At 44.0% G+C, this 25730-nt stretch overlaps 1 protein-coding gene across 7 annotated transcripts in view; it reads left to right on the forward strand.

The window, feature by feature from the left end:
* RARB (retinoic acid receptor beta) overlaps positions 1 to 25730 on the forward strand; it is a 617794-nt gene that overhangs the window by 499562 nt on the left and 92502 nt on the right. For 5 of the 7 annotated variants that reach the window (XM_036431628.2, XM_036431630.2, XM_045579325.1 and 2 more), the window contains one exon: positions 11524 to 11672. In XM_036431628.2, coding sequence (XP_036287521.1) covers positions 11524 to 11672 — 149 coding nt within the window. Of the gene's footprint in view, positions 1 to 1677; positions 1683 to 2610; positions 2703 to 11523; positions 11673 to 25730 lie in introns of those variants that run through there. The other 2 variants (XM_036431632.1, XM_036431631.2) reach the window with 2 other exon arrangements.

Here is a 25730-nt window from a genome sequence, read left to right on the forward strand (position 1 = left end):
CCCACTAAAAGCCAGTGGAGGCCCCCAATTATGGCAGCCAAACTTTCCCCAGATACTGCATCATGTCTCTTGGGGGGCAGAATCTGTGTTGGTTGAGAACGGCCACCCTAGCCCAGCTGGCTGGTGTGGCTCAGTGGTTGAGCATCAGCCTATGAACCAGGAGGTCACAGTTCGATTCCCAGTCAAGACATATGCCCAGGGTGCGGGCTCTATTCCCAGTATGGGGTGGGCAGGAGGCAGCTGATCAATGATTCTTTCTCATTATTGATGTTTCTATCTCTCCCTCTCCCTTCCTTTCTGAAATCAATAAAAATATATTAAAAAAAAAAAAAATAGAAGATGCCGAAACCGTTTGGCTCAGTGGATAGAGCGTTGGTCTGCGGACTGAAAGGTCCCGGGTTTGATTCCGGTCAAGGGCATGTACATTGGTTGCGGGCACATCCCCAGTGGGGGGTGTGCAGGAGGCAGCTGGTCGATGTTTCTCTCTCACCGACGTTTCTAGCTCTCTATCTCTCTTCCTTCTTCTCTGTGGAAAATCAATAAAATATATTTTAAAAAAAGAAAAAAGAAAAGAAAGAACAGCTACCCTATATTAAGAAAGTACACGGGAAATGTGTCGGCAGGTGGGGGAAGGGCATGGGGGGGAGTCAGGGCTGTCTATCACTTATTAAGCACTTACTGTGTGTGTGCTGGGTGAGTGCAAATAATGCCTGCCTGTCACCAGCTCACCAACAGGAATGTTAGGAGTGTCTGCATTTTCAGGAAGGAGACACTGGGGCTTCATCACACAGGCCTCCCGATGGGGCTCAGAGCTGTGAAGAAAAGTAACAGAGGAGGGATTCGAATTCAGTTCCTCTGGCAGCAAAACCCGTGCCCTTGCCATCACTGCCCCGCCGCACACCAGTTTCTGCAGGTCCATGGTGTTTTCGTTCTTTTTTGGAACCAACGGAATCCACACCATGGGGATTAAATTGGCTTCAGAGTTATTTTGAAGCCACTGATATGAGTGTATACCTACACAACAACACAACACCGAAAGGACCCTCTGCGGCAAACATAACCGAGTGAGCAGAGCGTTGTTTTGTTAAGAGGGGTTTGGCTACGTTCTGGTGCAGTTTCACTTGAACTTTCTCAGACTGCAGAAGAGTGGTGAGGATTCCCATGTGACAAAGCATCATTTCCCTGTCCTCTCCCTCAGTGTCCCAGAGAGCCTCTCCCCATTGCTTTTCTGCGGGGCTGCCACCAACGTGGGTGGGGGGGGGGGGGGGGGGAGAACATGAGGCCAAGAAATGTGTATCTGAGGCCTTACGCATTTTAATGCTCCTATTTTCATCTACTTTGGGCACAGGAAATGTGAACAGGTAACAGAACGTCGTTTATTAGTGCAATAATTGCTTCTTTAGGAATGATGGGAACCCTGATTAGAAATGGAATACGGAGCCGGGCCGTTTGGTGTTGAGATAAGCTCTTCAGGGGGACCTCAATCCCGCGGTGCAATTAGCTCCGTGCACACACGGCTCCCGAGGCCCGTGCCGGCATTTGTTCAGTTACTACAGCTCCACGCCCGATGCCTCTCCGTGCGGATCATTAATAAGTACTTAGACGGGGCTGCCTGTTAAGTGATTTTAAGGGAGAATTTATTTGAAGCCTGTCAGAGCTATCTGAGTGTGCCCTAGAAAATGGTGATAGAGAGCCTCGTACGTTAAAAACGTCACCCAACACAACCTATGAGATAATTTTCGGCTCTATCCCTCGAAGCGAGAGAGCACATTATAAAAATGAAATGTAGGTGCTGAATGTGTCACGGTCCCTTATGAAAATATGACAGCGCTTCCCATGGTAAAAGTCAGTCCCAGAAATAATTCCTGCCGCTGGCCGGGAGCCCGGGCAGGTGTAGCTACAGGACAGTGATTAGTGGGTACTGATCCGCCCTCGCTCGCTTTTAAAGGCCCAAACTAGCTTGTTCACAACAGCCATGCCTGGGCTCCAGCCAGTGTCTGGACAATTATAACCACGAATTAAAAGAAAGGAAGGGACGCGATTCTCCAGTTCACAAATTTGGGTAAATAAGATCATACCCATGGATGTTCCTAGCAGAGCAAATAAATGAGGGAGATGGAAAACGAGGAGTGAAAATGTGGGGTTTTGTGAACTAAGAATTGTATATTGGCCCTAACCGGTTTGGCTCAGTGGATAGAGCATCAGCCTGCCGACTGGAAGGTCCCGGGTTCGATTCCCGATCAAGGGCATGTACCTTGGCTGTGGGCACATCCCCAGTAGGAGGTGTGCAGGAGGCAGCTGGTCGATGTTTCTCTCTCATCGATGTTTCTAACTATCCCTCTCCCTTCCTCTCTGTAAAAAAGCAATTAATAATATATATATATATTATTATTTTTTAAAGATTTGTATATTGTATAGGAAGCCATTTAAATCTCTTCAGTAAAGGCCGAGAGGGGTGCTATCTTTTTAAATTTCCTAATTCTAAGGGGCAGAGCTCCGGGTCCCTCCCCTCCCCGTGCTTTTGGGAGGAGTAAGTGAGTGAAGGCCTATGAAGCCCCGAGCACAGCCTCAGGCACACGGGGAGGGCTCGGTCAATAGCAGATCCTATTAGTTCAGGCTCTTCCGGTGCAACTTTGAACCCCCTGCCAACTCCGAGCCCCTGCCAACATTCCGTGGGAGAGAACGCAGGCTTCTGGTTTCTGGTGAGCATAAACACACGCCCAGCTCCAAGATCTTAATATATTAAGCACTTAACAAGGTGGGGCGTTTCGTAAGGACCTGTGCGGAGGGAAGCCGGCCGGGTTCCCAGGCCAGATTGACTCAGCACAATGCTTGGGATGGGGGAGAGGGGGGAGTGAGGATAGTCACGAGACCTTTCCACGAGTCAGGGTGTCTGTCCCCAGGTTGCTCGTGTTCCTAGGAATCCATTGAGGGTTTTCGTTCGATGCCTACTGTGATGGACAGGCATTTCTGGGTGAAGCTGAAAACCTGCTTTTGCCCAATCCCCCTGGGCTGTGTTTTGCCAAAGAAGGCTTTCTCTAAGGAGCCGAAAACCTGAGTCTCTCCCCCCCCCCAGGCCCTGCGTTGGGCCCCGCACCTGTTGCCTGTGGTCAGGATAGCAGGGATCCTCCGAGCCCCGCTCCAGCCCTCCCTCCCTCCGCCAGGGTCCCCGGTGACCCGGGCAAACACACACGCCTCAGGGTCATGGGCAGGTTACTGAGTCAGGCCTGCCAAAGCCCCACAGTGATGTTTTCCTTCTCCCAACACCCCCTCCTTCCCCTCGCCTGCCCCAAGCCCTGCACTGATCTTGGAGCCGCTTAATAATAACAAAGCCAGCCGCGGTGTGCGGCAAGGCCGTCTTCCAGCGGAGAGTTTTCCTTGCTCGGCAATTACCTAATTTCAGAATGCGATTCGCAGGTTTGCAAAACCCCAAACCCATGCGTGTGTGTGGAACCAAATCGCTTCCCCTGAAAAGATGATTAAAAGCAGATCGCCCTCCCCCTCCCTCACCAAGAGGCGACAGGAAAATTAAATGAGCGACAGTACGTGGAGTTCTTTGGCCCCCACGCTAAGGTTTGGAGGCCTGTAAATTATATTTTAATAAAGCGCGTACACACATACACACACACACATACACACACACACACGCATGCGCGCCCGGGAGAATCTGGTTCTAATTACTTGTACTTTGGTTGAACTTTGGCGTTTCCTTTGACTTTCCCCCTAATGTATGTGAGCCCTGGGCCCTGCAGTCCTGCCGTGAGTCCACAGAAGAAGGAGGGGAAAATATCCAGACCGGCTCTCTTTGGTGCCAACAAAAATGAAGCCCAACTGAAATGTTTTGACCAAATGCAACACTTTGCCGGCCCCTCTTAATTAGCTGAAATGCCTCCCTCCCATCGGGTCTGGAGCGCTGGGCTCACATTCCCTGGGGGTCTTGCAGGAAATGCCTTTTGCTTTACAACTTTTTTTTTTCCTTTTTTCTTTTTTTTCTTTTTTTCTTTTAAGGCTCAGCTGCCCAGAGAGTGCATTCAAATACTGTCTTCGTGTGGAAGGTTCTAGCAAAAAGGCAGTGTTTTCATAAAGCGAGCAGCTAAATCCTGAAATCTGTCAGCGTGGTTTAGCCGGCAGTAAATTAGTTCTCACAAAGGAAGGGTGGGGGCTGGGGGGTGGGGGGCGGACTGTATACTGAGCTCTCTCTCAAAAATGCTATCTGCTCCTTAATCTCACCTTTAGAAAAAATGCCAGGCATGTTAGGAATCGTGAAGGGAGCTATTGTCGGAGGCTTTTCTGTGTGTTTAAATGACACTCAGGTGTGTTGTAACAACAAGGACCCGTAGGCTGTTTTCTCAGGTGAGTGGAGTTTGTAAGTGCCAAGTCCTCTTAACAGACAACGGCAGTACATTTCTTTTTCTTTTTTTTCTTTTGAATTTTGGGTATGAAGGAACCCCCGGAATGGAGGCGGTGTGTAAGAAAGCCGGGTCCCTGGGAGAGCTGGCCTTCCACGTGGCACCGTTTCAGTCGGTGGAGGTTCTGCTTTGTTTTTGTTTTGCCTGCAAACACCCTCTGAGTTCGAAGTCCTTCGGAGCAGTGCTCCGCACAATGCCATCCGTGGCCCTGTCCTCCCCTAACCTGCCCCTGGCCGGCCCACCACAGGTGGAGACGCCGAGAGCAAGAGTTTAGAAACTTGTACGGCAGTTGGACAGAGAAGTAGGCTGTCTTCGCATGTGTTTCCTAAGTTGGAGATTGTGTTGTGGTCATCTTTTTCATAATTCCTTTTTTTCTAAAGATCCGTTGTATTTACATATATTTTTTTCCCCTAGGGAAAAAATGTGATGAATCCTTGATGGATTTAGGGTAGAAGGATAAGAAATGGTCCTTTACCATAGGTAGAATGAAAATAACTAATGTAAGCAAATGCCTGCCCACCCCACCGTCCCCAGGATTCTGTTGCTGGTTGCTGGTCTGGATGGACCACATTTTGAGAAGCACTAATGTGGGAACCCTTTTTCTGCTAAGGGCCATTTGGATGTTTATAACATCATCCGTGGCCCATACCAGATTATCAACCTAAAAATTAGCCTGCTCTATGTGGTCAAACATTTGATTACCTCACCCCTAATGCCTTGGTAGGCCAGACCCAATGATTTTGAAGGTCTTAGATGGCCTGCAGGCCAGATGTTCCCCACCTCTGAATCAGAGGCAAGCGAGACCTGGAATGAGTTTTTACACGGGGGAAGTGATCCTAGCTTTGTTTTCCTCAGTGGTAGCCATCTCTGTGTGGCAGGGATGGAGCTGTTTGAAACCAGGGCCGGGAGCTCGTGTCTGCCCACGCAGGTCTGGGCAGCTTACTGTCTCCTTTCACAGCCCCAAGAAGCGCCCTCAGCACCTCTGGTGCTGACTGTGCTCTGGGCAGGGGGGGACCCCGGAGCCAAGCAGAAGTTCTCTGTCTTGGCCATTCCCTGACGAAGCAAGCCAGCCCATCTGGTGAGCCGCTGAGATGCCCCGTCGGGGGCTGCTGTTGCATGTCTGGGATGCAATCGCCAAAGAGCACTAAGACAATGAGGGGGGCAAGGAAATAAATAACAAGCAGGAGGCCAAAGGCAGACCCGAATCATTCCTTCAAAGGCTGCTTCCCCAAACTGAAATCACATCAGGACGGCTGGCGTGCAGTTGTCTGGTTGCATGACACAAAGCCTCTTTCTCCCCCTCCCCTTGAGAAGTCTAAAAACTGCGTTTTGGGCCTGCCCGAGATCGCTGAATGAGCTGTTACAGGGCACACTGTCTGCTGAGCCTGCAGAGTTTTCCAGCAAAAATTTTATCATTCCGTAAACTGATGGTGCTTGCCTGGAATAAGGAACAAAATGTTTGAGGCCTCTCAAGGGCATTTGATGAATGTAACTCTAATTTAAAGGGACTAATAGATTATTGATTTAAGCAGGATGACAGTGAGCAGATCAATGGCCAGGCACTCTGAAGCTACCTTAAATACCAGAGTGACTAGTGAAAGGGGAGCCATTAGGCTGTCTTCCCCCCTTGTTTCCCACTGTCTTAGGGGTGGGGGTGGGAGTTGGGGTGGGGGGGACAGGAAGAGGAGCATTAATGAACTTTTCCAAAGTATTTTTGTTACATTATCAAAAGGCCAGAGGTTGCATTAAAGTAGGAATCTGCTTTTATTTTTTTATTTTTAATTATTCCCCTCTTAATCCCCTCTATCCTCCTCCTGCCCCAGCCCCCACCTCAGGCCTTCAGCACACTATTGTCTCTGTCCATGGATTTCGCATCTATGCATACAAGGTCTTTGATTACCTTCTACCCCACCCACCCACCCACCCAACCTCCCCTGTCTTCTCTCTGAGATTCCCCACTCTGTTCCATGCTTCCATGTCTCTGGATCTACTCCATTCATCAGTTTATTTTGTTACTTAGATTCCACATATGAGTGAGATCATGTGACACTTGTCTTACTCTGACTGACTTATTTCACTTAGCATGATACTCTCCAGGTCCCTCCATGCTGTCTCAAAGGATAAGAGATTCTTCTTTTTCACTGCTGCATAGTATTCCATGGTATAAATGTACTACAACTGTTTATCCAGGCACTTGAGCTGTTTCCAGATCTTAGCTATTGTAAATTGTGCTGCTATGAACATAGGGGTGCATACATTCTTTCTGATTGGTGCTTTGGGTTTCTTAGGATATATTCCTAGAAGTGGGATCACTGGGTCAAATGGAAGATCCATATTTAATTTTTTGAGGAAACTCCATGTTGTTTTTCATAATGGCTACACCAGCCTGCATTCCTACCAGCAGTGTACTAGGGTTCCCTTTTCTCTACATCCTTACCAGCACTTGTAGGAATCTACTTTTATATAGATGCCATATCCTGGCTGTAATATATAATTCTAAAATTTGCCATGGAGAGTTTAAGATTAGCTTTAGCAGTCTGATTAAACAAGGTGGTGAACACGCACGCCCGCTGTCGCGCTGTTGGGAGGGGAGTATGCCGACGGTCAGAGGAAGATGTTCTGAGGAGATCGCGGCCTTGCGCGTCCGTTTGTGATCTGGGAGGGTACTGGGGGGGGTTGGGGATGTGTGTAGGCAGTGTCCTGTCTTCGTTCGTATGTCTTAGGCTCCTGTATTCTCCTGTATCTCCTCTCCTAATCCTCTCCCTGACTCAGAATCCTCCGCCTCCTCCTCCCTCCTCTCCTCGTCTCCTCCTTCTTCTTCTTCTTCTTCTTCTCGTTCCTTCCTTCCTTCCTTCCTTCCTTCCGTCCTTCCTTCCTTCCTTCCTTCCTTCCTTCCTTCCTTCTCTCTCTCTCTCTCTCTCTCTCTCTCTCTCATTATTCTCAGTGTTATAGGCCACAAGAAGGAAATAAAGAGCTACAGATTACCAATTTTGAGGGTGATATTTGAGTATCTGAAGGCACAAATATTTAATTCTTTACTACAAGTGGAACATTCTGAACATGATTATTTCTTGTCATACATATGCCTTTTCTGTTGAGGTGTGTGTGTGGGATTCATTCATAGCATTTATACAATTCAAATTCAACCCACAATAGAAAGAAACAATTTATCTGTCAAATCACAGCCTGGTCATCTCCTCTGGGAACCCTCCCTTGATTTCTCCTGGGCTGACTAACCTTGAAACTGTCTTTGTTATTATAATTCCAGTAGTTCCCAAACTGCTGCAATTTGGATTTACCTGGGACTATTTTGTTTAAAAAAAAAAAAAAAATCTGTGCCTTAGGATGGTTGAAAACTCCCCTGGTAATTCTAATATATAGTCAAGGCTGGGAACTACTGTTATATTTTAATCGTTCATTTACTCTCTATTAGACCAAACCTGTCAAGGCTAAGGGATTATACCACGCACTGTCCATGGCATGTAACACAATGCTTGGCATGTTATAGTCACTCAGCAAAAAGAAACCATCGAGGAGGTGAACATCTATTGTGCAGATATGGGAAAATTCATTGTGGTGCAGGTGAAATCACCACAGCCTTCCTAAAAGTCCAGAGCCTTCACAATTGATGGCTTACAATAGCACATTTCCATTCCTGGCAGCTATTCAGGAAAAGCCTTCTAGATTCATTCATTTATTATACATGGCGCTCATCCTTAGAAAAAGTCTTTTTCCAACTTTAGTGAAATGTTTTGGGATTTTTTTGCGGCCTCCCTTTTCTGGGTATGTGTCTCAAGTTTCTTGGGTGTTAAGTGGCCCGCAGTTCTGTGTCCTATCTTTGCGAGGGTAAGATGCTGGGCTCCCTTGAGTACATGTATTTGAAGTGGCATATTTATGGAAATTACCACCCACTTTTGAAATTCAGGGCATAGCTCTGACAGCTGAATCTAGCCCTAACAATTCTATTTACAACTTCCCTAGTCGAGCTAGATTAGCTGTTCTACATGAGTGAGTAGGACATTGAAACACCTCCCCCGCCCCCCTCTACCACAAACACACTGCTTCCGCAGAGAACACAGTACAGGATGGGTCATAGTGGTGGCCACGTGGCTCTGTGGGCATTGGGGAAGCACTTGGACAGAAGTGGAGGCACACAAGTAGAACCCATCCAGAAGCATTGGGGAGCATCCGGGGAAGATTCAGTTATTGATTTCAGGAGTGTTAATTGACACAGCCTTTCTAGAAGTCAATTCATCAACATGCATTGAAAACCAACAAAATAATTGTTAAGTAACCACCACTTTTGAGTGAATAATTCCACTTCTGAGAATTTGTCCTAAGGAAATAGAGATGTGCTGAGATTAGTTACAAAGATATTTATCCTAATGGAATGTTTTGGGGGGAAATATTTTTTGACAAGAAAATAAACTTCTGACAGAAAAAGTTAAGCAGACTAAGTCCCAAATGGAATCTATAGTACATTTCCATTTTAGTAAACAAACCCAAAACATTTGCATGTATAGAAAAATGGCCTGGAAGGGGTATGCCAAGATAACAGGGTTTCTCTCTGGGTGAAAAACTTGTATATGAACTTGTATGTGTGTGTGTGTGGTTTTTTGTTGTTGTTGCTGTTGTTAGTTTTTTTGTTTATTTGAACAAAGTGATATATTATTTTGTACTTTTAACAAGTACTGTTTTCTTCTTGATGTCATTATTACTTATTTGCTTTCGGTGAAGCTGATAAGTATGAGGAATGTTTTTGGCTTTACAGCCTAATAAGTGATCTGATAAGCTTTCGGGACATCTCCTATGCCAACCCATCTGTAGAACATTTGATATAATTGTGCCAAGCTGTGCAGAATAGGGGCTTTTTTTCATTCCAGATACCTCTGGTCTAACTAATGAAGACTCTCATAGGGTTATCTACTAGACCCGTGCTAATATAATGAATTCATTCCAAGATTCTTTTGAATGATAAAAATTCGAAAATAACAATTGATTCTATTCTAAAGGGATACTTATTTTTTTAAGTAAGCAAATGAGCATAGGAAAGCTATTTGATTTCCAATTTTATAATTTCATGACTTAAAGGGGCACTTAGTGTTTGTAAAGAAAAGGAATTATTAATTCAAGGAATACTTGTCGATTATTTACCTGTTATGTGTCAGGACCTCCTTTAGGCCTGGAACACAGTTGTAAACAATGTAGATAAGTGCTTTGGCCTCATTAAACCCATCCTGGAGTGTGTGGCAGAATTATAATATGAATATGCACACAAACTTTGTAAAGTTAGAGAGTTTTATAGAAATTAAAATAAATAATGGCTTGGAGGAATGGGGTAGGGCATTTTATTCAGAGACGTCTTCTCTGAGATCTTAAAACTTTGCTTTAAGATCTAAGAGGTGGGAATGAACCAGAGGCGTGAAAGTTTAAAAATTTTCATGAAGCAAATATTAATTTGCCTTAAGTTGGAATAAGAGCTTGTCCTATTCAAGAGATGGAATAGAAGCCAAATGTTTAGAGGTTTGTAAGTTAGGATTGTGGTCAGCAAACTGCGGCTTGTGAGCCACATGCAGCTCTTTGGCCCCTTGAGTGTAGCACTTCCACAAAATACCATGGCCTGGGCGAGTCTATTTTGAAGAAGTGGCATTAGAAGAAGTTTAAGTTTAAAAAATTTGGCTCTCAAAAGAAATTTCAATCGTACTGTTGATATTTGGCTCTGTTGATTAATGAGTTTGCCGACCACTGAGTTAGGAGAATCATTGATATTGCTAATGGCCATATCATGGAGAGCTTCATAGGACATAGCAAGGAGTTGGGCTTTGATTTAATTTGTGATTATCAAAGAGCTTTAGGGAAGGTAAGTGAAAGGGATTGATTTTAATTTTTTGAAGAGTTATCTTACTGCTTGTTTGAAGAATGGACTCCGGCATAGAGAAGTAGATAGTGAAGAGGTTATTGCAATAGTTGAGGTGAATTCATAGCCTGGTGTGATAGCAGGATTGCGAGATGAGGTTTAATTAAGTGTGTCTAGTGGATGAGTTGACTCAACTTGCTGAAAGTTTGACTATAGGACACTTCAGTCAGCAGAATATCTACTGTAGGAGACTAGGGACAGTGAAACAACTGAGAAATCTTCTGTTGTCAAGTAATTCAGAGATTAGAAGATTCTAGAACATTTATTGATCACTTTATTACTTTTCCTATATCCATCAGACTTTATCAGCATTTTTGCCTATGATAGGAATAGGGCTGGGCTTTATTTGTACATAAAATATGTAAAGTAGGTATAATAGAATACTTAAGTTCTACGAATTCCTATTTCCCATGGAATTTGAGTGGTTAAACAATGAAATGGGGGAATTCCATCTTTTTAAATCTAGACTAAAGATCAGCATGACTCTGTGCCATTATTAGTGCAAACCTGGGGTCCTTAAACACTAGCTGTACATTCACTCTTCTGGAATTTTGTTAAAATGCAAATTCTGATTCCATAGATTTGAGCTGGGGCCTGATGCTGTTTTTTCTACTAAGTTCTAAAGTCATGCTGATGCATCAGGGAACCCTCTTTGAGTAGCGCAGGGCTTGCCAATATAATTATTAATGAAGATCGGTTATGGATGCATGCCAGAGGCCCTCCCCATGTGCTTGAAGAATGGCAACTTGGGGCATTTTCTTCATTTATCCACAGGAAACTTGCTTTTGGTTAAATGAACAACAGACTCAAACAAGTTATTTCTGAGACTCTATCTCAATGAGAAGCTAGGGGAAAGGTAAGGGTAGAGAGAGCCTGGGGTTTGCAGTACACAATCTGACTCTGTTTTGGCTCTACCACTGCCCTGTTGATCTTGGACACGTCACTGCACACCTCTGACTGTTTCTCTTTAGGGTGAAATGGTGATAAAATTGTCTCTCTTGCAATGGGAGACAGAGACACATGGGGTTACTTTGCAAACTGTTGAGCACCCCATCAATGTCAGTGTCCCAGTGTGGGCCTGTCTTTGCGGGTGTTGGTGCTGCATTTGGGGCAGAGGTCCCGTGAATTCACTGGCAAAACACAAATGAACTGACATCCATTTTCTCTCTTTCTCCCGCCTCCCCATCTCCATTGCAGCGATTGAAACCCAGAGCACCAGCTCTGAGGAGCTCGTCCCGAGCCCGCCGTCTCCGCTTCCTCCCCCTCGCGTGTACAAGCCCTGCTTCGTCTGCCAGGACAAGTCATCGGGGTACCACTATGGGGTCAGCGCGTGCGAGGGCTGCAAGGTGAGTTCCCAGGGCCCTGTGCCCAGCATGCTGTCATTCTTTACATGCTCCGTGGCCGTGACCTCCCAGCTCCAGAAACGGGCTGCTTTGACCTCTGTACCATCACCTTCCATCAGCACGGTGGCCTCAGTGGCCTTTCACCGTCTCATTCCTTCTATCTCATTCGTTAAAAATTCAGAAACTTCTGCAGGTGACGGATGGGGCCCCCGTGTTCTCGGGCCCTTACCATAACACATACCAGCCCCTTTCAGGTAACAAGAGCCTTTTGAAGGAGTTCTAGAAAGCATGCTCCTGGTTCTCTTTAAAACGTGCCGCCGGGTGTCTCTGTAGTTTTATTTTATTTTTAAATATGACTGACAGGCCACTGAATCAACTTGCAGAGAATCCGAGGTTGAAATTGGGATTTATCTCCTGGCTGTTTCCTCAGCCCCATGGCCTTTGAATTACAGTTTGATTTTCAGCCTGTAGGGACTTGCTACTGTGTGTGTGTCATAAATTCAGGGGGACTGGATTTAAAATCCCAGCCTCTCCAGAGTGGTGGAGGCTGAACATGTGTCAGGGAGGATATGGCTGCTTTGAATCAAGCTAGACAATTGTTATCGATTCCAACAGGCTTAATTGAGTGAAAGAGCTTTTTTTTTTTTTTTTTTTTTTTTTTTTTTTTTTTTTTTTTGAGAGAGAGAGAGAGAAAGAAAAGAAACAAAGAATGACTTCACAGGCCAATCCAACTCATCCGTAGACAGTTTTTCAAAGGAACTATGGCTGTCTTGAGGAAGCCCTTCCCTAGATAGACAGCCTCTTTGTGTTCTCTCTGATGGGTGTTCAGGTCCGTGGTTTATATACCTACATTGCAGGAGTCATTGGTAATGGTAAACAGGTTGCAGTAATCTCACAGGTGCTCCCATCAAGTGCTTTATGGCACCTTGTATTTGGTTTGTCAGAGCTAGCACTTGTTGTTCCTGTGTGTATTGGTCAGGCACTATTGTGTAACAAACCATCCTCAAACCAAGTGGCTTAAAACAATAACTTTTTATTTAGCCTACAATTCTCTGGGTCAGCACGTTAGGCCAGGCTCCTCTAGGTACTTTGTCTATCAATGGTGTATCTCTGGCCAGCTGCAGATTGGCAAGCGGGCTGGGGACCCTCCGCTCAGCTCAGCTCTCCTCCATGTGGCATCTCATTCCCATTGGGCTGGCCCTGGCCATTCACGAAGGCAGGATTCCAGGAGAGAGAACAGGAGCACACAAGCCTAGGCTCAGGAGTGGCTCACAGTCACTACGGACATGTCCCCTGGGCCCAAGCAAGTCATCAGGCCAGTCCATACTCCAGAGGTTGGAACATAAACTTAACTTCTCAATTAGAGGAGCTGCAAAGTCATATTATAAGAGGCAGGAATACAGGAGGCGGAAAACGGGTTATTTTTACATTCACTCTACCACACTGCATGTCTAATGGCCTATTATACACCGTGGATAGGCCTCACTCTATTGCCCAGCATCTCACACACAACCTGTCATAGAGAGGGGGTTGAACAAACACATAAATGTCACTCAGCCTCTCAATGAAACTAGGTGTATTTCCCCTTTTTTCAAATCGTTTGAATAAATATTATTTTATAGGGTAAGGCCAGTTAGGGAAAATTCATTAAAGACTTAGGTATATATCTCTGGCTATGGAATTGGTTGGGTTTAAGGAATCCTCTTTCCTTCAGTAGTCTCAGATAGAGGGGTCAGGAAAGTTAACACAGCAACCAGTTGGCAGATGGATATTTGTGTATTTAATTATTGCTTTATTATTTGATAACCTCTAACTGAATTTAAATTTGTCCTGAGGTTTGGAAAGGCTTCAGAATACCAGTTCACTTTGTCCAATATATAAATAATTGGTTGTGCAATATTAAAATCTTCTAGCCCTAGCAGGTTTTTTCCCAGTAGACAGAGCATCAGCTCATGGACCAAAGGGTCCCTGGTTTGATTCCAGTCAAGGGTGTGTAGTACTTCAGTTGTAGGCTCGATCCTCGGTCCTGATCAGAACTTATGTGGGAGGCAAACAATCAATGAGTCTCTCTCACATCAATGTTTCTCTCTGTGTGTCTCTCCTGCTCCCTTCTACTATCTCTAAAAATCATTGGAAAAAATATCCTTGGATTAGGATTAACAAGACAACAAAATAACACTCTTCTACTATTCACTTGAAAGTTAAATGAAAAGGCACTCCTTAATTTCAAAAACATTTAATTCATCTCATGTCCAGAAATCTTATGGAGGGTGAACTCAGTTTACCTGATCCCATTATGGCCTAGGAAAGAAATTACCCAGCATGACTCTTCTCATCATGCCAGATTCCAGGCCGTACAGATCAAGCTGGCCCACAATCTTCATGGTATAATACAAACTGTTTTAATCAGCCATTAGCTAATTCCCTGAATCTCTTGTTTTAATTTAGGATTCTGACTCTTTTTAGGAAAACCCCCAATGAAAACATAACCCATATCAGCACAAACAACTTGGATACACTTGATTAAGCTGTTCCAAGTCATATTCTGATAAGTCTTTTTAACAGAGCAATAGCCCAGTGAGGTCAGATGAGCTCGCCAGTTACTTGTCAAATTTGAGGATTTTTGCCTTGGGGGTGGGTCTCTGAAAACATGGACTGCCTTTTCCCTGTGGAAAAGCCTGGTCAGTCAGCATTTTTTGCTTGCTGGGAAAAGGCAGTGACAAAATTCACAGAACTGACAAACAGGAGAATGCGAAACTATAATGTAATAACCAAAGGAAAAGAATGATTATCATTTTTTTAAATTACCAATGCAGAGCAGAGTTTATTGTATAAAAAGTACAAAACAAAAACAGCCATAGTTCCACCCTGGGAGAAATTCCCTACTAATCCTGTTTTTCTATGTGTATTTGATGTTGCTATTTTTGTTTCTTACAAAAAAATAGAATTTTACCTTGCACACTGGTTTTAACCTGGTTTTTAATAATCTTTCATGACCACAATTTAAACTGTATAGTTATTATTTTTTAATTGGTTTCAGAGAGGAAGGGAGAGGGAGAGAGAGAGATAGAAACATTAACGATGAGAGAGAATCATTGATCATCTGCCTCCTGCACACCCCTTACTGGGGAGGGGGTGGTCAGCCTGCAACCCATGACCAGAATCAAACCTGGGACCCTTTGGTCCGCAGGCCGATACTTTATCCACTGAACCAAACTGGCTAGGGCAAGCTGTATAGATCTTATGGTTATACTATAAATGTAGTGGTTTATGGTTATACCATAATTTATTTAATCACCTATTGTGCAATTAGGGTGTTTCCGGTGGTTTTCTGTTATAACCTAATGCTTTAATGTATAGACTCAAAGTATGTATCTGGTCATTTCCTTGAGGTAAGTTAGTACAAGTAGCATTTCTAGGTCATTGGCTTTCTACAATGTTAAGGCTTTTGATACAAAAAAATTATCAAAATGCCCTCTAGAAAAGGGATGTAAATTTAAGCTATGTTAATCTGTAAAGGCTAATCTTATTGGAAACTGTCTGTTAGGAATGTCTCCCTTGTGATAATAAGGTAATGAGTCAAGAGACAACTTCTATCTGGAATTCTGCCTATCTTTAATTTGGTTGTTCATAATGGATCCCAGGCTTGGTACCACTTTGACCAGCACCTGGGGCCCTGGCAGACCTGTAAGAGCCGGCCTATCCTTTGATCTCTGCTCTAATGTAGGACTCCCAACAGAACCCAGCTGATTATTTTAAGAAGTAACGGCCATCTTAAAGAAGTGGCTTCTGCCTTTCGTTACCACGACGAGCTTATCAATTATTGTTTGGGGAAGAGAACATTCTTTCTAGGAAGCAGGTGGCAGTCTCAGCCTCAGGTTTAATGAGCAGGTTCTGGTCCATGGGAATGGCCAGTGGCTACTTTGTTGACACAGCATCACCCTGGCAACATAACCACCGGATGCACCATAGAGATGCCCCGTGTAGGGGGATTTCCAGCTCAGCAATGACAGTTTTTTTTTGCAGAGGACAAAGACTACATAAAATGAACAGGGAGTGTAGTATATAGTAATAAAGCTGATTTTCATGTAAGACGCTGTTTCATTGCTCACAGCTAGAATCTATGCACAACTTAGGCCTTGGTCATATTTTACGTTTTCATTTTTATACCTTTCAAAGAGACGGGAGCCTGAGTGAGAATGCCAGGGTCTGAATCCTGGCCAGCCACGTGCTGGCTATGTGACTTTGGGGAAGCATTTTTAATTTGGTGTCTCTCTTCTTGTTTGGAAAAATGAAGATAATAATGCCATGAAGATAACATGAATGACTATGAAGCACATAGAAGAAGAATAATACCTGGCACATATCAAGTGGGATATGTGCTTAGATATTATTTGTATTAGCATTAACGTATATAATGACTTTTGCACGTGGTGATGTAACATCAGCTTACAATCTTAGTACTTGTTCTTGTAATGTTCTTTCAGAAATTCCCATTTCTTTATACCAAAAGGAACACTCTTTCCTTTAAGTCTCAGCTTAAACCCAACCACTCCATGGAACCTCCCCTGATTACCCTAGTAAAGGGGTTGGTGAATTGTTTCTGTAAAGAGCCTGATAGTCAACAGTTTAGGCTCTAAAGGCCATAGGCTTTCTGTTGCAACAACTCTGCTCTGCAGCGTGAAAGCAGCCATAGACAATATGTTAAGGAATGGGCATGGCTATGTTCCAATAAAATTTTGTTTACAAAAAACAAGCAGTGGGTCACATTTGGCTCTTGGGCCTAGTTTCCTGGCATCTGCTCAAGTATATGATGATACGTCATTTCTTACAGTTTCTAAAACTCAGAACTGAGAGTGCAAAGCACCTGGGCCAAAGGTGGCAGGCCAGCTGGTCCCAGTAGACTGCAGGCCTGGGGATGCTGCCCTTACCGCCCCCAACTTGCTTAAGAAGGGTTGTCCATTTGCCCAGGGCTTCACGGAGGGAGCTTTAAACCACTCTCCCTGTCTGGTATTCCTCCACCCCTTTGTTCTCACTCAGCTCCCACTTCCTTATCTCCCAAGATCAGATAAATTACTAATTTATATACATAAAAGCCTAAGCAACCATCCCACCATTGAACGTCTCACCAGTAGCTATGATGCACATTGACCACCAGGGGGCAGACACTCAATGCAGGAGCTGCCAAGCTGCAGTGACTAGGCAACTGTAGTTCTTGGGTGATGCACCTAGAACCATAGAGGAGGAAGCCCGATTCCTGGGTGCATCACTCGAGAACCACCTTCTTGCAATCCAAGACCCCTTGGGGGATGTCAGAGAGCTGGCTTTGGCCCAATCCCTGCAGGCTGAGGGACCCCACCGGTGCACAAATTTGTGCACCAAGCCTCTAGTTTTCTTATAAGTGAGCTGCTTTCCAAAGCACCTGGCATCTTACTTTTGATCGGTTTGGGGAATGTATTCTATGAGCTGCCGTGCCAGTTAGCTCTTCCTGCTTAACAAGTAACCCTAATGCTTGTTGGCTTAAAACAAAAGACATTTATTATTTACTATAATTCTGTGTAGATCTTTTTGCCTGAGCTGACTTGGCTTGGGCCAGGAGGCCTAGGATGGCCTCACTCACATGACCGTGGCTTTGGCAGGATGACTGTATCCTCCTCCCATGTTGTTGTTCCTCATCCATTAGCCTAGCCTAGACTTGTTCACATGGTGGTGGATGGATTCCCATCCGTAAGACAAAACATCACCAATGTGCAAACCCCTGGTTGCATCACCTTTGCTAATGTCCCATTGATCAAACCAGTTACCTGGTCAAGTCCAGATCCAATGGGTGGAGATACAGTTGCATTTCTTAAGAGGAAAAAAGTGCCAGAGTCATTTTGCAATAAGGTGAGAATACCAGAGCTAGCATTTGATTATATGGGGTCTTCTCTTATTCCCCGGTTTTATGGGTACGTAAATCTCTTTGGACAAATACTAGTATTAATATATTCACCATTCCGTCATCACTTCAGCATATATTCATTAAACACCTACTAAGTCTCAGGGCCTATACAAGGTGCAGCAGATACAACAGTAAACATGATAGACAAGTTTCTCTCGGAACTTACTGTCTTGTACAAGCAGGTGAGTGATAAACAATGCAAAGCTGGAGAGAAATGAACAGAATGGTAAGGTAAAGAATACTTGAAGAGGATCTGGTTTGACAGAGGGTCAGGTGAGGTCTCCTGACTGAGAAGGAATCATCTGTGTGAGGAATAAGGAAAAGTATTTTAGGTCAGAAACTGAACACTGGATCCTGGGGGCATTTCTCCGACTGAGGGCTGTATCCATTGCCTTGTCTGGGCCTCAGCAAATCTGCAAAATGAAAGCAAATCCACCAGGTTGAATCCAGTGCTTTGCCAAAGAGGAACACTAAAACAGTGAACTGATTTCTTGTTAGAGATGGCTCTTATGGCAGGGGAGTCCCTGGTGTTTGCAAGTCTGGGGGGAAGGAAAAATGGCCCTTGTCGGCTAACTACTCTAACCCAGGCACTTGAGCATTTTATACCCATACTTAATTGAATTCTTACAACAGCCCTGCAAGGGGGTACACTTTATAATCCCCATTTTACAGAGGAGGAAACCAAGTTTCAGAGAAGTTAAGGAACTTGGCCAAGGTCACACAGCCTGCCTTTGGGCTAGGATTGTAATCTTATGCCTTTTGGTGAAATCCTACCCCATTGCTTCAGCCACTTTGAGACAGAAGGTAAGCAGGAAAGGCATGTTGTGGTCTAGATTGGGGGTTTCATGGGGCAACAAAATACAAACAAAAACTAGTGGGGGCATACTTAAAAGAAAAACAACCCTATTTTTTTTTTTTTAACATTATAAAAGAAATGACATTTTTACAAGGAAGAGCTCACAAGTTGGTCTTTTTCCTAAGAAGGGACAGTTCGCAGAGGGGACCCACCCATGGGCACGCTCCCAACTGGTGCTTTGTCCCTGTTCTCTCTGCTTTGCCACTGATGGGTGGAAACTTCCCATCCACAAGCCAGCATTTGGGAGCCCCTGTCCAGCCCACATGCAGGCCCCTGGGGTGAGGCCGGGTGCAGCCACGATGGCGTGCCTTCTCCGCTAGGGCGCAGAGGAAATGCTTGCTCAAGGTCACATTGGTAGCCTTCTATTTAAAGCAGCCTTTAAGAGATTCAACTCCACTAGACCCCGCGGCCCCTCGGGGCTAATTTTGTCCAGTTTCTCATCTGCCTTTGTTTTCCTTGCCTCTGAAGAAGGGAGCCCTCTGCTCCATGGTAGAGTTGGGCTGCTGGGCTGGTTTTTTTGTTTTTTTTGTGTGTGTGTGTTTTTTTTCTGGCAGCTAGCGAGCAGTGTGGTCAGGCACCGAAAGTTTTGTAATCAAGAAGATGGATGTCTATGCTTAATTTTAGAGTTTTGAGTAAAGACTATTAAATGTGCTCAGTGATTTTATTTGACCAAGGCCATTTCAAACGACATTGCTTTTTCTGTTTTTAATTGGCCTGGATAAACATGAACATTATGCTCTGCTCGGAGAACACTGTTGGCTTTGCCCGCCCCGCTGGTTGCTTCTAGTTAGAGGCTTGCTGCCATATCGGGGCCCCAAGAACAATATCACATACGAAAGGCAATCACAGAAACAGGACAGCGTCTGCCCGTGTCGTAGCTAAAACTGAATGCTGAAGCCTGGCATCAAGATCATTGCTATAGTACCTGAACCAGAGGAGTAGGTCCCCTTATAGACCTATTCTCCTTATTAAAAATCCACCCACGATGAGAATTTATTTATTCTCTCATTCACCAGACATTTATTAAACATCTTCCAGAGACAGGTTCTAGGAATAGATAGGAATTAAAGGTGTTTTTTTTTTAAAGGTGTGTGGATATTTTATTGCTTAGATTTTCAACTTCTAAATTTAAGGACAAAACTTTCTGAGCTGTGACCCAGGGTCAAATCTGAGTAGACTGCTTTGGTGTGTCCTCGAGGCCAAGTCTCATAGCCTCCTAATCCCACTCAGAGAGCAGCTTCTTGTGAAGCAAATACAGGGGCAAACTTTTGTGTTGCATATTAATTTGTGATTGCCTTAACTCCGTGGTCGGCAAACTGTGGCTCGAGAGCCCCATGCAGCTCTTTGGCCCCTTGAGTGTGGCTCTTTCACAAAATACCACAGCCTGGGCGAGTCTATTTTGAAGAAGTGGTGTTAGAAGAAGTTTAAGTCTAAAAAATTTGGCTCTCAAAAGAAATTTCAATCGTTGTACTGTAGACATTTGGCTCTGTTGACTAATGAGTTTGCCGACCACTGCCTTAACTTATACAAGAAATAGGGGGGAAACACACCTTAGGTAACAATGTCTTGAGCTCAGAACATATTTAAAGGCCTTTCATGGACCTATTCCTTAGTCTCCACAATGTCACTCTGAGGTAAATAGGAGATCTGTAGTTTAATCCCTATTCTACAAAAACAAAATCAGAATGAACTCAGAATTAAATTGTACATGCAGGAAATGGAAAGTTTTTATGTATTTTGTTCCTAATGTTGATTCCCAGTGTTTCTAGAAAGCACATTGTAGGCACATAGTAAATATTTATTGAATGTAGGGATGAATGAAGGGGCAAGGATTTTTGTGCTATGTGCTATGTGCTGTGATTCTTGCAGTTGGGGAGCTTGATGGGCTCAGAGGAGGAGCCTCCCATCCCTGTGACACATTTAGGGAAGGGTTTCTAGAAGAGATGATTTTATAGAGGTGTGAGCAGTTTTCAATGAGGAAGGGAAGAAGAGTGTTCCAGGCAAACGTAGATGACTATGAAAACCAGGGAACTTGAAATAAGCCTATGAAAAATGTTTGTGAAAAATACCCTGGCTGGTGTGGCTCTCAGTTTGTTGGGTGTCATCTGAAAGGTTGGTGGTTTGACCCCCAGTCAGGACACATGCCCTAGTTGTGGGTTGAATCCCCACTAAAGGGTTTGCAGGAGGCGGCTGATTGATGTTTTGCTCTCATATCAATGTTTTTCTCTGGATCCCTCCCTCTCAGGGAAAAAAAATCAATTAAAAATTTTCTAAAAAAAGTTTTGTGGAAAAATGGAAACTCTGTTAATGTGAGTTTTGCATATCCCTGTGCAAGCAAACTAGATCAGCCAGGCATTTTCTCTTGTTCTCCTTTGTAGCTCTAAACTGTAACTAACTTATTATTTATGGACTCATTTGTTTGATGTTCGCCTCTTCTGTCATACTATACACTCCAGGAGGGCTGGGGCTTGTCTTTCACCACAGATTTATTATCCATGCCTAGCACAGAGCTCTACACATAGTAGGACCGCAGTGTATTGATGTTTTTTTTTGTCAGAAATTAGATCTAAATATATAGTAATTCATATAGTAACCAGTGACACATAATAAAGCAGATATGTGGTAATGCACACAGTAGTATAAGTTTTTACATTCTACTAGAGGCCTGATGCACGAAATTCTTGCAAGAGTAAGCCTTCCTTCTCCTGGCTGCTGGCATCAGCTTCTCTCTTCTGCTGGCACCTGGGACCCGGGGATTCCCTCTCAAAGGGAGGCCCCACCCACCCACTCACTACAGCCCGCTGTTCAGTGTCCTGGGCCTCCCTCTTTGGGGTGATCGTGGGACCCCCCCTCCCATTGGTTACCCCACTGGCCAGTGGCCTGGGCCTCACTTTATAGGGCAATCATGGGCGATGGCCAGGCCCCCGACCAATCGCATCGCACACGCCTTGGCTGGCCTGGCATCAATGGGTGTCATAGTGTGGTACCAGATGGTCCTCTGGATGGTGGTGCCACTGTTCACCCATTCAGTCAATTTGCTTATTATGCTTTTATTATCTAGGATTAGTATAATGATTTGCACCTCATTATATAGGGTTTGTGATGATATGTTCATGTACACTTTTGGGAAATATTCTATACCAGATAAGCCTTTGGTGGTCAAAGTCAAGCTCCTTTTTTGCAATTTCTGTCTTCTACCTCAGAATTTACCCTTCACTGCAAAAGACTTGTCCTCTTTGAGGTTGTCTTTAAGCAAACTAAGGATTAGCAAGTGGAATGATATACTCAAGAATGCTGTGGGATCTTAGTCATTTAAAGGAAATAAAAATCTCAACATCTAGGATTTACCTCCAGAGCTGGTCACATTGAAACAGCTGATATGGCAATCTGGTTTTTCCTAGTAATAGTTCCTGCAGGAGAAGAAAACTTTTTTTCTTCTTCTTCTTCTTCTGGACAAATGTTCTAAATTGAGAAATCATTTGGGTCGAAAAGACAGGAAAATATTTTTTTTTTTCTTCTGGTACATAAATAAACAGGAAGTGGAGAGTGGATTCTGAATTTGCTGCAACCCTGTGTTTTTTTTTTTTGGCTTGGCAGGGTGATAATAGTTCATTTAAATTGGGGGTTTTAAGTGGCTCATAAATCTTTTAATAATTAAAAGTTTATAAATGTTTATATAAACGCTGTATTGTTTTAAAATATGAAGAGCACTTTCACTGGCTCTTTTTGTTTAATCAAACAAACTAAAGTACTATAAAAATTTTTTGTAAGTGTTTTACTTTTGTACAGAAGGGAATAATTTCCAATATTCATAGTTAACCTGTCAATTGAGATCTCAAGTCCATTTCATGAAATTTTAGTCAATTTTTAAACAATATCAATGGAAGTCAACAGTTTTTCTTTTTTTTATTTAAAGCAAGTGAAGAGTAAAATAAATTGCTTTTACAAAATTCCTAGGGACCAGCCCTCATCTAAAAATGAATTATGGCCATGTAATTAAAATTATACCAAACTAAAACCAAAAATGTATTTTCATCAGAGAAATAGAAGTATACTTTTGAGGTTTCCTGAGAGGGAGATAAATTAGGACTGAGAATCATTTTTGTATAAATAAAATTTACACCCCATAGGTAATGATTAGTTACTTTTGGGAAATGAGTGTTTCAGCCTTCTCTCTTTCTAAACCTTCTCCTAGAGAAGATGGATAGAGAGCTTTCATTTCTCTATTTCCTTTTCCTGGGTGAACTCTTGGAAAGCAGACAAAGGAAGTGAAATGGCCTGGGAAGATCTTCCTGTTTTATCAGCCCCTGTATTTCTTTTTTTCAGGTCTTCCCACACTGTATGGTCGCCTCCCTTCCCATCTGGGTACCTGTATGAAACCATAGAAACAATAAAAATATCTTACATTTCTATTGCCTCTTAGTGTTTCCAGAGCACTTTCACATACGGATTTAAATTAAATGTGCAAAGGAGAAACCTCCAAAATGCGGTATTTCGTACAGAATTTCTTTGTCTCATACAATGGATTGAGGTGTGTAGACCTGGTTGGTAAGCCACACAGTGTTAACGGGAGGCAGGCTCCTTCAGGGTGGCAGCATGGTGTCCACTGGGGCCTTGGCATGGTCTCTAATGGGAAGGAGCCCCTGGAGGAGGCAGCTGCCTGCCCCTTAGAACTCAGGGCCTGGAGTGCAGGCGTCATTGGCAACAGCTGCTCACAGGACCAAACCCACCTGCCAGAGGTGTCATCTAGCCACGTGCCCGGGCTCAGACCTGTTACCGTGTTTCCCCGAAAATAAGACATCCTCCGAAAATAAGACCTAGTGTATGGAAAGATAAGATATCCCCTGAAAATAAGACCTAGCGCAACTTTGGGAGAAAAAATTAATATAAGACATTGTCTTATTTTCGGGGAAACAGGGTATTATAGAAAGAAACAGTGAATTCGGTGAAGAGCTAGCAGCTTTTGCCTTAGGTTTTGTATTTGATCCTCAGGAGAACTACAGAAGTGGGAGGAATCCGTCTTTTTCCCAGTCCACTTCCCAGATGAGGAAACTGAAATAGAGTTTAGGGGACTATCATTGAGCCTCCGTGGCCTTGACATGTGATCTGATTCTGTTACTGAAATGGCTATCGTGCACACTAACGTGGATGCCTGTCTGCACTTCATTTCTCCTGAATCTTTTCAAACTGTCTTCTCGAAGCCTGTGATTCTTAAACAGCTCCGTATTCCTCATATCATTCTGCTTGCTGTTTGGAGAGACTGGGAAGGCCTTCCCCAGTAGAAGGTGACCTTTAAGGGGTTCGATTCCAGTGACCTCTCACAAGGCAAACACCGCCTGGAGCCAGATGACCCCAGAATCCCTTCGGCAAGCAAACAGTTGGAGACTGGCATGTGCCTCTTAAGACCACAAAGCCAGTTCAGCTTTGGAAAGAGATTGGGGTTCATTCTGCAGCAAGCCAGAGGGAGTCCTTTTCTGTCTCCATGTTGTATCAAAAGCGTCTGCTCTGGTGTACAAAGATCAGGCTAGCACAAGGCTCCTGTCACGCAAACCACACCTCTTTCTAGGTATTTCCTTGTGCTCAGGCTCCTCTTACCAGGACAGTTTCTCTGGGGTTGGAATCTCCCTTGTTCCTTTTATGAGCTGTGTCTTTTTTTTTTTTTTTTTTTTTTTTTTAATATATTTTATTGATTTTTTACAGAGAGAAAGAGAGAGGGATAGAGAGTTAGAAACATCAATGAGAGAGATTCATCGATCAGCTGCCTCTTGCACACCCCCTACTGGGATGTGCCCGCAACCAAGGTACATGCCCTTGACCGGAATCGAACCGGACCCTTCAGTCCACAAGCTGACGCTCTATCCACTGAGCCAAACCGGTTTCGGAGAGCTGTGTCTTTTTGATGTCGCTCAGTGTTTTTCCGCTTCAGAAAGTCAGCTAGATGTGTCCTACGGATGAGCAGTGCCGGAATGGGGAACATTTTTGTTTCTGGGGACCTTAGAACTCATCCCGAGAAGGAAAAAAAGTCTGGAGAGGGGAATAAAAACCTGTGTGCATCTCCCGCCTGCACAATGCTGGCATTGTCTGGGTGATGGGGAAAAGCTGGGGTTCTGGCAGCCCTGCCCCATTAGAGCCTTGTTCCTTGTTCCTTATTGAAAAGATGGCATTCCTTTGCTAGCAATGTCCTGCCCAGATTGCTGGCACCAGCTCTGCGCCGGCGCTGTCGCCTGGGGCATTTTTGTTTGTGCTGGTTTTGTTCGGTTTCAAAGCGGCAAAGTCCAGGCTGCTTAAGTGTACAAGGTAGGGCTGTTTTGATAAAGTTTGTCATCCAACTTGTCAGGACAGTCCAGGCGGCTTGTCTGCTTCCTAGTCACTGGTGTCAAAATGTGAGAAGCCTACACAGTAAACGTAACTCAGTCGCTTGTTCTCCAGGGTTCGGGAGGCAGCTTTGGGGTTGTAACAAGGGCCCCCGCCTCCCTCCCGGGATTTCATGTAATGCTTCACTTAGAACAGAGTTTGCTGGATTTGCAAAGTAAATATTCCAATGAGAAAAAGCAAAATCGTCTGTGACCCTCTTCGATGGGCTTCTAAGGAGGCTTTTTCTGGGCCTGAAAAACCACACACACACACACACACACACACACACACACACACACTCACTCACTCACTCACAGTCCTTTACATGAGCTGCAGCTCTGGGCTGGAGCATGTCAGATGTAGTTCTTAGGTTCTTAGGAGCAGCAGGAAATGCGAAGGTAGGTCAGCGAGGAAGAGGAGGCTTTGGTTTTAGAAAGGATTTTCGTGGTTAACCAGATTTGGAGGAACTAGAAGTATCCAGCAAGTGTTGGTTCTCCTCTGTGCTTTAGCATCTGAAAATAGCCGCATGTTGAGTGTACAACACCACCATTCATGCTGCTGGAAAGTCCGCCAAGCCTGGAAAATTATCCTTGTAAGTGGAGCCCAGCAGGGGTCACCTGACTGATCCTCAGGGAAAGGAGAATTTTAGTTTGGATCTTATTTCTATAGGTTGACCTCAAATTGTAGAAGGGCTGTGATATATCTGGGGACTTTAGGCGTATGGCCATACTATTAGCCCAGAAAGACTTTTGAAAGCTGATGACAGCCTTTATATTATTCCTTAAAAAAAAAAAAAAATATATATATATATATATATATATATATATATATATATATGTATGTATATATATATATATGTGTGTGTGTGTATATATATATATATATATATATATATATATATATATATATT

The sequence above is a fragment of the Pipistrellus kuhlii genome, unplaced genomic scaffold (genome assembly GCF_014108245.1).
Source record: "Pipistrellus kuhlii isolate mPipKuh1 unplaced genomic scaffold, mPipKuh1.p scaffold_m20_p_11, whole genome shotgun sequence".
NCBI lineage: Eukaryota > Metazoa > Chordata > Mammalia > Chiroptera > Vespertilionidae > Pipistrellus > Pipistrellus kuhlii.